Below are 13,603 nucleotides of genomic sequence, written 5' to 3' on the forward strand. Positions count from 1 at the left end.
AGCTAAATATGGATGCCAATCTCGTATTCTCTCCATTTCTTCCCATCTTCTAACTAATCTCTAACATTTCAGATTCCATGTTTTCTTTCTTCACTTGGAACCAGGAGCTCCCACAGGACACCAGCTCAGTGGATAGGAAAATTGAGCAAGGACCCTATACAAGTCAGAAACCCTCCTCACCCCAAACCCTCCACACACAGTATTCACCATGTGAAAACTACCTCCCACCCCTTAATCCCAGTACCTGGAAGAAGCCAACGATGACCAGGGGCCTGGATTTCACAAAACCTGCCACTTCTTCAGTGTTGTTGAACAAAGGTGCTTTGTGGAGAATCTGTCTTCTCAACCAAACAACCATAGCTGTAGATTCAACCACGTCTGAAGAGAGACATTTAAAGGAATCCCATCAGAACTTTCCTGAATTCAATGAACAGAAGTGTCTTGTCTTGAATTCCACCCTTTGCAGACCAAAGGCAATACCTCCATTTTCTTTTTCTCCCAAACTCCAAGTCATGACTGTATTAACAGAAGCTAATGTCTCACCATGGCTAAGACCCTGAACTGAGTATTGTGCTTACATTAAACCTTCACAGCAACTCTAAGGAATGGGGGTTCTCAATCTTCCCATTTTGCAGGTGAGGAAATCAAGGTTCAGCTTGCCTACAGCTGGTTTACTGGTTTACCAGACCACCTGGGAAACTAACCTGAGAGGAAGCAGTCCCAACCTTCTCTAATATGATAGGAAAATAATTGGTTTTCTTGAAATATAAGTCAAAAGTTCACATATTTCTGTAACTTCAGAGAACATCTCATTTCTGCATCTATGATTCTAATGCTCTCACTGAGACCCAAATATCCCCTAAGGTTCCAGAATCCCAGTTCTATTACTCAGATACTACATGGGAGTATCCAAGTGCAGAAGTCCTGGCTTCTAAAATGAGGACATCTATTCCCAATCTGGAAAGACGTGTTGGCATACACATCTGTGTACAGTTAGTTGTGTTTTTCCCAGGGACATCAATTTCAAGACAGAAAATGAGGTAAGCTCCTGTTTATGCCAATGTCTGGTATAGGGTGGGAAAGAAATTTTTAAATAATTCTTTAAATAAAGCAAAACTTTAAAAATGAGTTTGGGGTGCAGCCTGAACTTTAGTAAATAACTCATTAATTTTTTAAACTATTCATTTACTGGACATATGTATATTAGACTTCCCCTCATAGGTGTCAGACTTAGTCTTGGGGATATCATTGTGAGTAGAAAACAAAACACATCACCACTACTTTGTATGTTTGGGAAGACAATAATCAACTGATTGCACAAATAAGTGTATCGTCACATCCAAAGAAAGTATTTTTAAAAAGTTATATGAGCTTATAGCAAAAAAAAAAAAAAAAAAAAAAAAAAAAAAAAGACCTGACCTAGAAGCCAAGGTCAAGAACCATTTCCCGGGGACAATGGTATAGGAGCTGAAATCTGAAAGATGCCCAGGAAGGAAGCAGAAGATGGCAAGATGAAGAAAAATCCTGTTTGTGCCAAGGCCCTGAGCAGGACAGACTGCCTCACAGGAACTGACTGGTGCACCCGGAATTGCAGCGGTAACTGCAAAAGGCTGTCAGTATCATAGTTTATGGTTTTGTCTTTGTGACCATTCTGCCGCTAGGACAAAGGCACCCTGGCAAAGGCAGTGTAAGAGGGAAAGTGCTTCTTTGGGCTCAGAGTTCAAGGCCAGTCCACCACAGCAGGGAAGTCAAGGTGGCAGGTAGGAGCTGGACATGGGTCACATGGCATCAAAGTAAAACACGGAACAGCACATGCCAGTGCTCGGCCTTTGCCATTTCTTACACTCTAGTACCCAGCAAGAGAAGGCTTCTGCTGGTAGTTAACATGGATCTTCCCACATCACTTAACCCATGGAGACAGTCGTCTACAGGTCTTCCTAGAGACCCATCTGCCAGGTGATGCTAGACTGCTTGAGATGGCAGCATTAACCATCACAACTCCTGAGCCAGTGGTTCTCAACCTTCCTAATGCTGTGATCCTTCAGTACACTTTCTTGTCCTATGGTGACCCCCACCATAAAATTGTTTTTGTTGTTACTTTGTAACTGTAATTTTGCTAATGTCATGAATCATAATGTAAATATCTGATATACAGGATATCTAACAGGCAACCCCTGTGAAAGGGTCATTCACCGCCAAAGGGTCCCGACCCACAGGTTGAAAACCCCTCTCCTGGGTGCATTAGACCCTATGCAGTAAAAACAGGTAGAAGTAAATGATTGTGTACATTTGATGACTTTTCACAAAATAAACATGTGCGTGAAACTGCTACCCAGATGAAGAAATGGGGTGTGGTCCTGGCCAGCCCTTCAGAGTCTTAGTATGTAGAAGACAATCACACAAATACATCTGAATGCTGAGTGCGCCACTGAAGCCTCCCACCCCACATCTAACTGTGTTCTTAACCTCTAACAGCATGCACTGCTCACCTGTTCCTAACTTCCTACAGCTGGGATACTAGAGTATGTTTATCTGGAGCACAGTGACTGACTTCCATCTGTCTGATGGGCCATGAACAACATTTCTGGGCACAGAAGATATCCTGCTTGGCTTTGGTAGATACGATTAAGATTGGAGTGAGGGGGTGATGCCTATAACCCTAACACTTGGGACTGACACAGGGAGATCTGGAGAACCAGGCCAGCCTGAACTACACAGTGACTCCATCTCAAACACGATGAAGCAAAGCACGCACACTCAAAGATATAATTAAGAAAGCCTCCAAATGAGCTTAACCTTCGGGTCATGAGACCCATGGCCGCAGCCTCGATCCCCGCCCCAGCCATTTCCCCACTCATCTCCTCCGTGCCCCTAGTCATTCCATGTCTTACCACTCCTCCCCTGTCCTGCCATTGTCTTAGGACTTCATCTCTTTGCTTCTGTAAGTCTATCACTTTCTGAAACTGTTGGTATGGCTTAGAGTAAACGTGTTCACTGTGAGCTGCCAGCCACATACTTGGTGTTCAAGAAATCACTGGAGGAAGAGGGAGTGAAGGGAGTGGACCACCCGAAAAGCCAGCTTGAGGGAAGTTGCCCCCAGGCCTCTTCATCCAGGGTACATGGCCTCAGCTTGCCCCTCCTGAGCCTGTGGAGCTCAGGTAGTTCTGAGCTTGACTGACATCTTATCCCCAAGTGCCTGCAGCTTGGGCACTGCCCTTGCCAGGCATTGTGCCTCCCCTGGTTCTTGGCTCTGTGCCAGAGGACACAGTGACAACTCAGGTGTGAATGCTGTGTCAATGATTGACTTGGCCAGAGCTTGGCTGCATATTCCAAGCACAAGCTGTGAATGCATCACTAATAGAGGCCCCAGAGGCCATTCGAGTCTCCTTCCTCCAGGGAGGTAGACAAGGCCAAGGCTCCCACCATCAGTCCCTGGCTATTAGAGGACAGGACCGGGATTTGACCCAGCAAGGACTAAGTCCCACCTGTGTCCTGAGTGGGGCTCTGTAATTAATCACGTTGCAGGTGGAATTCCAAAAGGTCCTGTCAAGTAGGCCTTTATTCCTTCTATCTAGAATGAGCAAATATAAGCTGAGGTCTACGGCTTTGCTCAAGTACTCAGAGCCAGAGTGTTTCCTAATTCTGGAGACTTGAGTCCCAGACTCCATCCTGGCATCCCATTTCCTCTTTCTGTCCTTGGGAAGTAACATTGAAGAAGAGGGAGATGCGTAAGTGTGTGTTGTCTTCCTGCATGTGCCTTCCTGTGGTGGGCTCTTGTAATTGCATCTTGTTCAAACTAAACACCTGTTAAGAATGTAATTGTCCCAAGCACTGGACTAGGCTTAAGCAATTAATAGTGAATAAACATGTCTATTTAATATACAGCACAATGTAGAACAGAGTTCAACAAACTATAGCCCAGGACCAAATCTTTCTAACTGTTCGATTTTATAAGTAAAACTTTATTGGAATCCAGCCATGACTGTTCACATTCTACATAGCAGAGTGGGTAGCTATGACACAATTTTTTTTTTTTTTTTTTTTACCTCATAAGGCTTAAATTCCTATTACACAGCTCTTTCCAGAAAAATCTTCCCTGACTTTACTGCTTACTAGCTGGAGTATTGTTTTTATTTTTAAAAAGTTCAGTATTTCAGTTTATTTATTTATGGGCGTGGGTGTACAGGTACCATGGAACATGTCTGGAAGTCAGAGGACAGCTTGTTGGAGTCCAACGTGTGGGTTCCAGAGATAAAACTCAGGTTACCAAGCTTGGCCGCAAGCACCTTTACCTGCTGAGCCATTTGCCAGCCCCAGCGAGGGAGCTGTGTAGAAGTTGCTCCACTCTCTGTGCTCCATCTGTAAAGGTGATTGCCATGCTAGGCTGCTATGGAGCAGAAGCAGTACCTGGAAGCCAGTGCCAGCTGCAGGGATCTGTCAGGCCCTGGGCCTTGCAAACACTGCTTTATTTTCTCAGCAGTTGGGGCCATTGAGTTTTCACATTCCCCGGTTCCAGATTTAAAAAAAAACAACAACAAAAAACCGAGGCTGGACAAGAGGGATTGACTGCTCCTGAGGCAGGAGGTGAGGATGTAGATACAGAGACTGGAACCCCAAAAACAGAGGATAGCGCAGCCTCTGCCCTTGTGGTGCTCATAGAAGACACAAAAGAGCAGAAAGCATTCTGTGAGGCAGTGTCTTGATCGTGATGCACAGATACTGTAGGAACACAGCTGAGGAGCAGGCTGCATGCCCTAAGCACTCAGGGCAGACTCTCTGGGAGAGGAGATGGGGAGCCTCCTGTATGGCAGAGGAGGTCCCTGCCACTCGTGGCCACCACCAAGACTCAGAAACCCTCGAGTATCTTCTCTACCAACATCACACAGGGTGTAGAAGCTCCATCTTGTTGTCTCTTGATAGAATCAGATCTCAGCTTCCTTCAACAGGGAAGGGCAAGCCAGCACCTGAGCCATGCCATAAGCAGATATGGACTTGCACAAAGTAACTCGGGCCTGCTTCTCCGCAGTCCTTCCTGAAGCCAACACATCATCAAGGGCCCCTTGCCTGGGTTAGATGGATCTCTAGAGCTGAGGATCGTTCCTCCGAATTCCTAGCAATCAGATCCCCATCTCTCTCTTGCCATGTCTCCCCACTGGTTTGCACATGCTACCCTCCATTTGGACTGTGGGGTTTGTCTGCGCTGTCCTCTAAGTTTTCTCTCTGAAGCTCTTTCCACAGCCAGCCTGCCCAGTGTCTCTCCCATGCCCTCTTGTGAGCATCTTGTTAACTGCAATGTACTTTTTTATTTCTTGCTCCCAGTGTCTCTTCCTAACACTTGGGCTCCTGCAGCAACATTCCATCAGGTTTGTTCGAAGCTAAAACCCCTACCTGCTCTCCATCTCCTGGGGTAGACTCATCCTTTGTTTGACTCATTTAGTTCCTGGGCTTTTTTGTGCTCACTGCTTAGAAGAAAGCTTCAGAAATGCCAAAGCCTGTAAAAGGCAGAGCCTGTTTTCTTATTCTGCCATTCAACACATATGCCACAGCACCAGTCTGTTGGCATGGTAGAGGATGGGTTAGGTTTCCTTGTTGTATTTATTGATGAATTAACTATCAAGGGTGTATGCCACAGCTTGCCTGTGGAGGCCAGAGAACAACACTCAGGCATCGGTTGTCCCCTCCCACTATGTGGGTCACAGGAGTTGAACCCAGGTTCTGTCTTGGTGGCATGCACCCGGCCACCGCAGCACCCCACTGCTGAGTCCCTTTGGAATTCACCAGTTTTGTAACATCCAGCAGTGGGTCGGCCCATCCACCTGTCTGTAGCCATCTGTTCCACTGCTGTTGACACTGAAAACTTAGGATCGGCCATGTCACACACTGAGCTTTGCAGTTCTCCAGAGAGCTTCAGTACCACAGTAAGCTGTCAGTGAGTGGGCGCGTGGATAGCTGTGAGTGAAGGTAATGGAGAGACACCCCTCCTTAACCTTTTGTTCTATCTCCAGGGCCTCTAGCTTGTCTCTGTGTACGTGCACAGATGTTCTGTAGACACCATCTTTTTTTTTTTTTCTCAAATAGGGCCTCTCACTGGCCTAGAGCTTATCAAATATGTTAGTAGGTGGCTTGCTAACACCAGTCATCTGTGCCCATTTCTACTTCCCCAGCTCTGGGATTGCGAGAAGGCACCACCAACCTAGCATTTTCCACAGGAGTTCTGGGGAATCAAACCAGGTGCTCTGCAAGCACTTTACTGCCCAAGCTATGTCCCCTTGCAATCTCCGCTTTGGCCCAGTGGTGCTTTTCTGTCAAAATCCTCTACAGTAGAAGAGCGGAGTTAGAGAACCTTTAGTCTGGTAGTCTAAAACCCATGTCCGTCCTTAGCTGAGAAGTCATGGTAGAAGCAGGCAAACATTAGCCAAGTCCCATTTTTCCTTCTAGACGCGGACCTGAGCTATATTTTTCAGCCCTCTTGCATTTGTGTGGGGTCATGGATCAGAATTCCAGTCAGCAGATGGCAAAGAGGAGTGATTTTGCCACTCTACAGTCATGCACACCACCTGTGGTGAACTCCTACATCTGGATATCAAGGAAAGAGCAGGTGGCTCCAGAGCTAAGCAAGATGGAGCCACAATGGAAAAGAGTCTGTATCACTAAGAGGCCATGTGGATTGGCGCCTCCCACATCCAGCCTTGAACTGCCCAGCAGGCTTTCCATGAGATGAAATTAACCTAACCCCCAATGACCATTACCTTTGCAACTGATGGGGTCAGACCTGTTGCCTTCATAAAACAGCTTTAACTCCGGGGCCTGCTTGATGTCAAACTCCCGCTTAAGCTCCATCTGCACAGTGATGTCCACTTTGCCAAAGCCCAAGCCATTCTTGCCCTTGCCGAAGATCTCCGAGGCTTTGCCCAGCTCCTCAGCCAGCTTCCTGGACTGCTTCGAGGATGGATTGTCTGAAAGAACCAGTGTGAAGACAGGCTACAGAGTCCCTCTCCCTCGTACCCCTCTGGTCTTTGTTTGCCCTGGGAGCTCCTAGCTTTTCCTGTGTTCACAGCTAAGGAGTGGGTTTCAGAAATGTGACAGGAGATGAGACAAATGGGTCATAAAAATGGAACAACTTTGGAGGTGACCAGAATCAAATGAAATTAATTTAGCAGTCAGTTACATGATGTTTAGTATTTTCTGAGGGTTTTACAGGTACTAAGTATGTTGTCCCTTTCAATAATCTTATGATGTAGATGTTATTATTTTATCTCAGTTTTATAGGTGGGGAAACTGAGGCACAACAGAAGCACATACTTGCCGGAGGCCCTGATAACAGAATGTACTCAAGCAGGCTGCAAAACTCCTGGTTTGTTTGTTTTTTAAACTTTAACTAGGCATGTAAAAACACTTAAATTAATGCCTGGCACATACAAAGGACATAGTACATTTTAATTGCTATTGTTATTAATGGTGTAAATTTTTCTTTGCCTAGAAATTAAGGGCAAGTGATGTGGTTCATTTGCGCCATCTGGTGGAATATTTTGGAACTAAGCAGTCATTGCACCCCCTCCTGCTGTGTCTGGGAACTCTCTCAGACAAAGGTGGGTGAGGTGTGAGGAGCAGGTGGGTAGGTTACACAGTATGCTCCCTCCCCTCTCTGACCCAGCCACCTTGGGGAGGGGTAGCTAGAGAGACCCCGGTACTCTGTTAAAGTATCTGATATTCTGGAATCCTTGGTTGTTCACATAGCTGGGTAGTGAAGTGAGGTAGGGGCTTCTTACTGAAAACAGCCTCTGAGACTGACTTTGGCCATGGGGATGGGCTGTCCTAGCTGGAGTGGGAGGAGCCAAAATAGCAACCTCCTGATGACCTTGCCAGGTTTCAAGTCCTTGCTGTCAGGGCTGGGGGAAATGGATTCTCTTTTAAGCCAGAATGTTCTATCCTTTCCAAACCTCTTGTCCATCTGGAGCATTTGGAGAGAGTGCAGGTCACCTCCCGGCTGTGGGCAAGGCCACATCTGACAGATCTGCTTCATAAAGCTCAGCCAGGGAAGCTGGGCCCAAGGACAGCTGGTGCTGGCTAGGTTGCCAGTCACTGGCTCAGCAGTGGAACCTGAGTATGAGTGATCATTCTCATTAAAGTCCCCACACGTGGGTGGGAAGCAAAGACTTCCTGCCTCCCTCACAGATCGATGCTTCTCCCATCTGCTTCACCACCATTAGCGCCTTCAGTACACCTCTCCATCGCCAGGAGCAAGCTCTGGCCTCTTTGCTGGTTACTCTGCTCTGTGGCTTCTCCAGCCTCCCTGAGGTCCTGGCCATGCTGGGCTCATGGTTGCTGAATTTATGAATGCCTATGCTCAGACAAAAGAAGCATTGGAATGGTTCTCAATGGTGGAGCATTTCAAGAGTCCATACACATCCCAAGAGTCCTGGGGTGTCTGAAGTAAAGGTAAGGGAGACCGTGTTGCCACAGCCATAGACCTCTCACACTTGTGTCACATCCCAGCCCCTCTGTTCTCCATAGTACTTTTAGCCACAAGAAACAACACATAATTCACCTCTGGATTTGCTAAGCATTTGTCTCTCCTCTCCTGCCTGTGAGTTCCAGGAAGGCCATGTAGTTTACCACTCATTCTTCAGTACTGAGAATATATCTAGGACATACCAAGCACTCCATAAATACTTACATGTAAGTACATCTTCTGAAGATCGGTGCAGTGGTGTAGGATGGATTGAGCAGCAGTTTGGGTGTAAAGCTGAGTTTTTAAGTTCATACCAACTATGTGACTCTAGGCAAATTATCTAACCTTTTTGAGACTTGTTTCATGAGTGAGACAAGAACCATGGTTCTGAGTTCAATATTTGCAATGCAGGTGTTTGATAAATGTCCATTAAAATCAACACTTCCATACTTAAAAACATGACAGCTGTCAGCAACAGCTCATCACCACAGTCATCATCGCCATCAGCATCTCCATCACAACCACCATCATCATCTACATCATTATCACTGTTTCCATCATCATCATCATAATCTTTATCATCATTACCATCATCTTCATGACCATCATCTTCGTCTTCACTGGCATCACTATCCCTATAATTATCTATATTCTGGATCAGTTATGCTTTTTCTGGTACACTAAAAATACTCTGACCAAAAGCAACTTGGAAGAAAAAAACTATACTTGCCTTATACTTCTGGGTCATAATCCATCATTGAGGGGAGTCAGAGCAGGAACTCAAACAGAAACCAAATCATAAACCATGGAGAAATACTGCTTACAAGCTTGCCAAGCACCACCTATCCAAGGAATGGCAACACATTCCACAGTAGTTTGAGCCCTCCTGTATCAATTAATAGTTAATACAGTACCTTATAGCCATGCCCACAGACCAATGTGACCTGAGCAATTTCTCACCTACAGCTTCTCCTTTCAGATGACTCTAGGCTAAGTCAGGTTGGCAATCAAAGCTAACCTGGGCAGTTATCACATTGCCATTATTATATCTATCACCACCACCATCTCTATTATTACCTCCATCATCACCAGTTATCATCATTATCCCAATCCTAATGACCATCTTCATCATGACCACTGTCTATACCTACTGTAATCCCAAGGCAGATTCTCCTACCTTTGTTTTAGGGACAAGTGTCAAATAGCCCTAATGATAGCTACTAATCTTTTCTTTGTCACTTTCTACCAAAAATAGCCTTTCCTTCTCTCTTTGACTCATTCAAGTTAATTGTCACAGTGAAAATGAGGATCCAAAGAAAATATTCATTCATTTATTCATTCATTCATTCACTTGACATGTGTGGAGACCTACCATGTTCTAACAGTGTCAGATCCAGGGCTCAAGACATGGTAAGGTTTGTGCCCCGACCCCATGGAGCAAGCAAGTTTAGAAATGCTTTTCACATGATGTGACAAACGCTCCTAGAAGGAAGCCTAAGAAGACTGGGAAAGACTCCTCCCCAGTCTAAACAGGAAAAAGAAGCTTCCTCACAAGAAACTTAAACTCACAGTCTAAGTGCAAAAGTGAAGGAGGGAGGCTACAGAGCAAAGTGCATGAGGAAAACCTAGAGACACGAGCTAGAAGATTCCATTCTGATGACTAGAATGCATTCTAGAACCCAGTCTCTCTGAATGCTTTCAGAGCACACATTGGAAAGAGCATGGACTCCACTGGAGAGCCTGCCTCAGGTCTCAGGTGCGGAATTGTGAGAATGGAACAGAGGCAGTAACGGAGGGTATGGAAAGAGCTGGGGACCACAGAGCTTGAGATGAAGAACCCATAGGATACGGAGATACACTCTATATGAGGCTACATCAAATTTGCGATGACCTTGAGGTTCCTGACTTTGGCATTGAGTGCTTGATGGTGTCATCAGTGCACACAGGATGTTAGAAGAAACAAATGAGCCAGGCAGTGGTGGGTCACGCCTCAGGAGGCAGAGGCAGGCAGATCTCTGTAAGTTCGAGGCCAGCCTGGGCTACAGAGTGAGTTCCAGGAAAGGCGCAAAGCTACACATAGAAACCCTGTCTCAAAAACCAAAAAAAATAGAAGAAGAAGAAGAAGAAGAAGAAGAAGAAGAAGAAGAAGAAGAAGAAGAAGAAGAAGAAAGAAGAGGAGGAGGAGAAGAAGGAAAAGAAGGAGGAGGAGGAGGAAGAGGAGGAGGAGGAGGAGGAGGAGGAGGAGGAGAAACAAATGGTCAGAACCAAATCCCAAAAACTGAAGTTTGTTTTAGATGCAGGCAGCATTTGAAACCTGAGAAAGAAAGGTCTTGCTGAGCATCAACCTTGAGTTCTGGAGTCATCAGAAGGATGAGAGACTGGCCAAAAGGAGTTGAAAGTCACTGAGATGCCCCCTGAAAACTCTCATGCATAAAATGCCCATTTACCTTTTAGGAAAACATTTACAATCCTCCCCTAAAATGATTTTCCCAGAGGCCACTTTAGAAGGCCTACCAGATTTCAAAAACTTATTTTGAGTTCAATTGTGTATTGACAAAATCAATAATGGAAACATAATGAGTTTCATTTAGAGTCTCTTTTCAATGACAAAAATCTCTGTTGGTATGAAGGGAAGTATTCAAATACTTTGTATTGTTTATATTGGTTGCTATCAGAGTAATTAAAAAATGTAAAATCAAGAGCTAAGGGTATAGTTCAGTGGTAGAAGGCTAAGGAGAGAGAGAGAGAGAGAGAGAGAGAGAGATGAACTTGGACTTCCACTGAGATAAAAACAGCTATGTGGGAACAGAACTTTGCATTCTTATGGGGACAGGCCTTTCCTCAGCTGTGAGTACCAGCAGTATTTTTGTGTTTTTCTATGCATTTGATAGTATACAGAACTCCTGTGGTGCCCAAAATCAATGAGACTAGCATCACCCTTCATTGTCAGAGCTGGATACTCACGGAAAATCACCATTAGGAAACGGGTCTCATTCAGTGTCTGAGTCAGGCCTGCAGGAGTCAGCACCATCAAGTTATGATCCTCCACGATGTGCACAGGCCGGGAAATGTTGATGTTGGTGTCTATCCCTGGTGAGCCAAGGACCTCAGAGAGGCAAACCGCCACCATCAGTAGTGTCCAGAGCAGTTCCATGACTGGCCTGCAGGAGGTAGTGGAGGAAACAGAGCTCTTCCTAAACCTTCTGTATCTGACCCTTCCTTCTGCCTGTGGGAAAGGGGAAGGAGCAGGGCTCACAGCACTATGCAATGCATACAGTTTGGTAGCAGTCCTAAGGCAAAAGACAGGTTGTCTGGCCAACCTCAACCCCGGGCACTGACTGCATAAGGGAAGTTAGAACAGCTCCCACTCATCAAGGCCTGGAATCAAAGAGGCTGTTGCAGCCCACTCTTTTCCCAGTCCCACTCCAGAATCCCAAAGCGAGCCTCTGACTGGTCCCCTCCACCGCCCCCTTGACAGACACTGATGCTGCTTCTTGTTCCTCCAACTCTGCCCAGCCCACTGCCTGGTAATATACACTGTATTTGGCCTTTGAAATGATCTCAAGAGTACAGACTGGACTACATAGTGAGTTCCAGGCCAGCCTGTGCTACATGGTGTGATACTGTCTCAAACAAACAGCAACAATACAAATTGTCAAGTAAAAAATAAAAATCTACCCTATGATCCCTCTGAGGAGAAAACTGCTCATTGGTAATGAATCCCCACTAATGTTGAAAATACCTATTGCATGTTTTTTTAACAAACACAATCAGATTATACATATTGTTGAGTGCCCAACGCTCTTTTCTTTTTATTAATTTTTTAAATTTATTTTACATACCAACCACAGTTCTGTTTCCTCCCCCACTTCCCATCTACCCCCATCCACTCCTCCTCTGTCTCCCTTCAGAAAGGCTCAGGCCTCCCATGGGAGTCAACAAAGCATGGCATATAAAGTTGAGACAGAACAAAGCTTCTCCCATTGCATCAAGTCTGGGTGAGGCTTCCCATCATGAGGAATTGGTTCCAAAAAGTCAACTCAAGTGCCAGGGACAAGTCCTAATCCCACTGCTAGGGGCCCCACAAACAGACCAAGCTATACAACTGTCACCCACATGGAGAGGGTCTAGGTCAGTCCCATGCAGGTTTCCTAGCTGTCCGTCTAGAGTCTGTGAGCTCCCATGAACTCAAGTCAGCTGTCTCTGTGAGTTTCCCTGTCATGACCTTGAACCCCCTGGCTCATACAATTTCTCTTCCCTCTCCTCAACAGGACTTCTGGAGCTCCACTCAATGCTTGGCTGTGGATCTCTCCATCTGCTTCCATCAGTTACTGGATGAAGGCTCTCTGATGACAGTTAGGGTAGTCACCAATCTGATTACAGGAAAAGGCTGGTTCAGGCACCCTCTCCACTGTTGCTAGGAGTCTTAGCTGGAGTTATCCCCATGGATTCCTGGGAGTTTCTGTGGTGCCAGGTTTCTCTCTAAACCCAAAATGCAGCCCCCATCAAGACATCTCTTTCATTACTTCTCCCCCTCTAACCCATTCTCAACCCACCCAACCTGATCCCTCATGCTCCCATTCTCCCCCACACCCACCCACCCCCAGTTTACCCAGGAGAACTCTTCTATACCCCCTCCCTAGGGAAACCCATGCATCCCTCATTAGGCCCTCCTTGTTACCTAGCCTCTCTGGGGCTGTGGATGGTAGTCTGGCTGTTCTTTATTTTACAGATAAAATCCACTTATGAATGAGTATATACCATGTTTGTCTTTCTGGGTATGGATTACCTCACTCAGGATGTTTTTTTTTTTCTAGTTCTATTCATTTGCCTGCTAATTTCATGTCATCATTTTTTTTTCTTTACCACTGAGTATTCTCCATTGTGTAAATGTACCAATTTTCTTTATCCATTATTTGGTTAAGGGGCATCTAGGTTGTTTCCAGATTCTGACTAGTATGAATAAATGCTATGAACATAGTTGAGCAAGTGTTCTTATGGTATGTTTGAGCATCCTTTGGATATATGTCCAATATTGGTATGGCTGGGTCTTGAGGTAGATTGATTCCCAATTTTCTGAGAAACTACCATATCAATTATTGATTTCCAAAGTGACTGTACAAGTTTGTACCCCAGTGGAGGAGTGTTCCC

At 45.5% G+C, this 13,603-nt stretch overlaps 1 protein-coding gene across 1 annotated transcript in view; it reads right to left on the reverse strand.

Moving 5' to 3' along the window:
- The window catches only part of Pdilt (protein disulfide isomerase like, testis expressed), a 51,569-nt gene that overhangs the window by 22,551 nt on the left and 15,415 nt on the right, over positions 1 to 13,603 (reverse strand). The window contains exons 2-4 of the mRNA XM_036179384.1: positions 11,417 to 11,613; positions 6,750 to 6,956; positions 245 to 378 (exon numbers count right to left, since the gene is read on the reverse strand). Coding sequence (XP_036035277.1) covers positions 245 to 378; positions 6,750 to 6,956; positions 11,417 to 11,606 — 531 coding nt within the window. The 5' untranslated portion in view covers positions 11,607 to 11,613. The remainder of the gene's footprint in view (positions 1 to 244; positions 379 to 6,749; positions 6,957 to 11,416; positions 11,614 to 13,603) is intronic.

Source organism: Onychomys torridus, chromosome 1, assembly GCF_903995425.1.
Source record: "Onychomys torridus chromosome 1, mOncTor1.1, whole genome shotgun sequence".
Taxonomy (NCBI): Eukaryota; Metazoa; Chordata; class Mammalia; order Rodentia; family Cricetidae; genus Onychomys; species Onychomys torridus.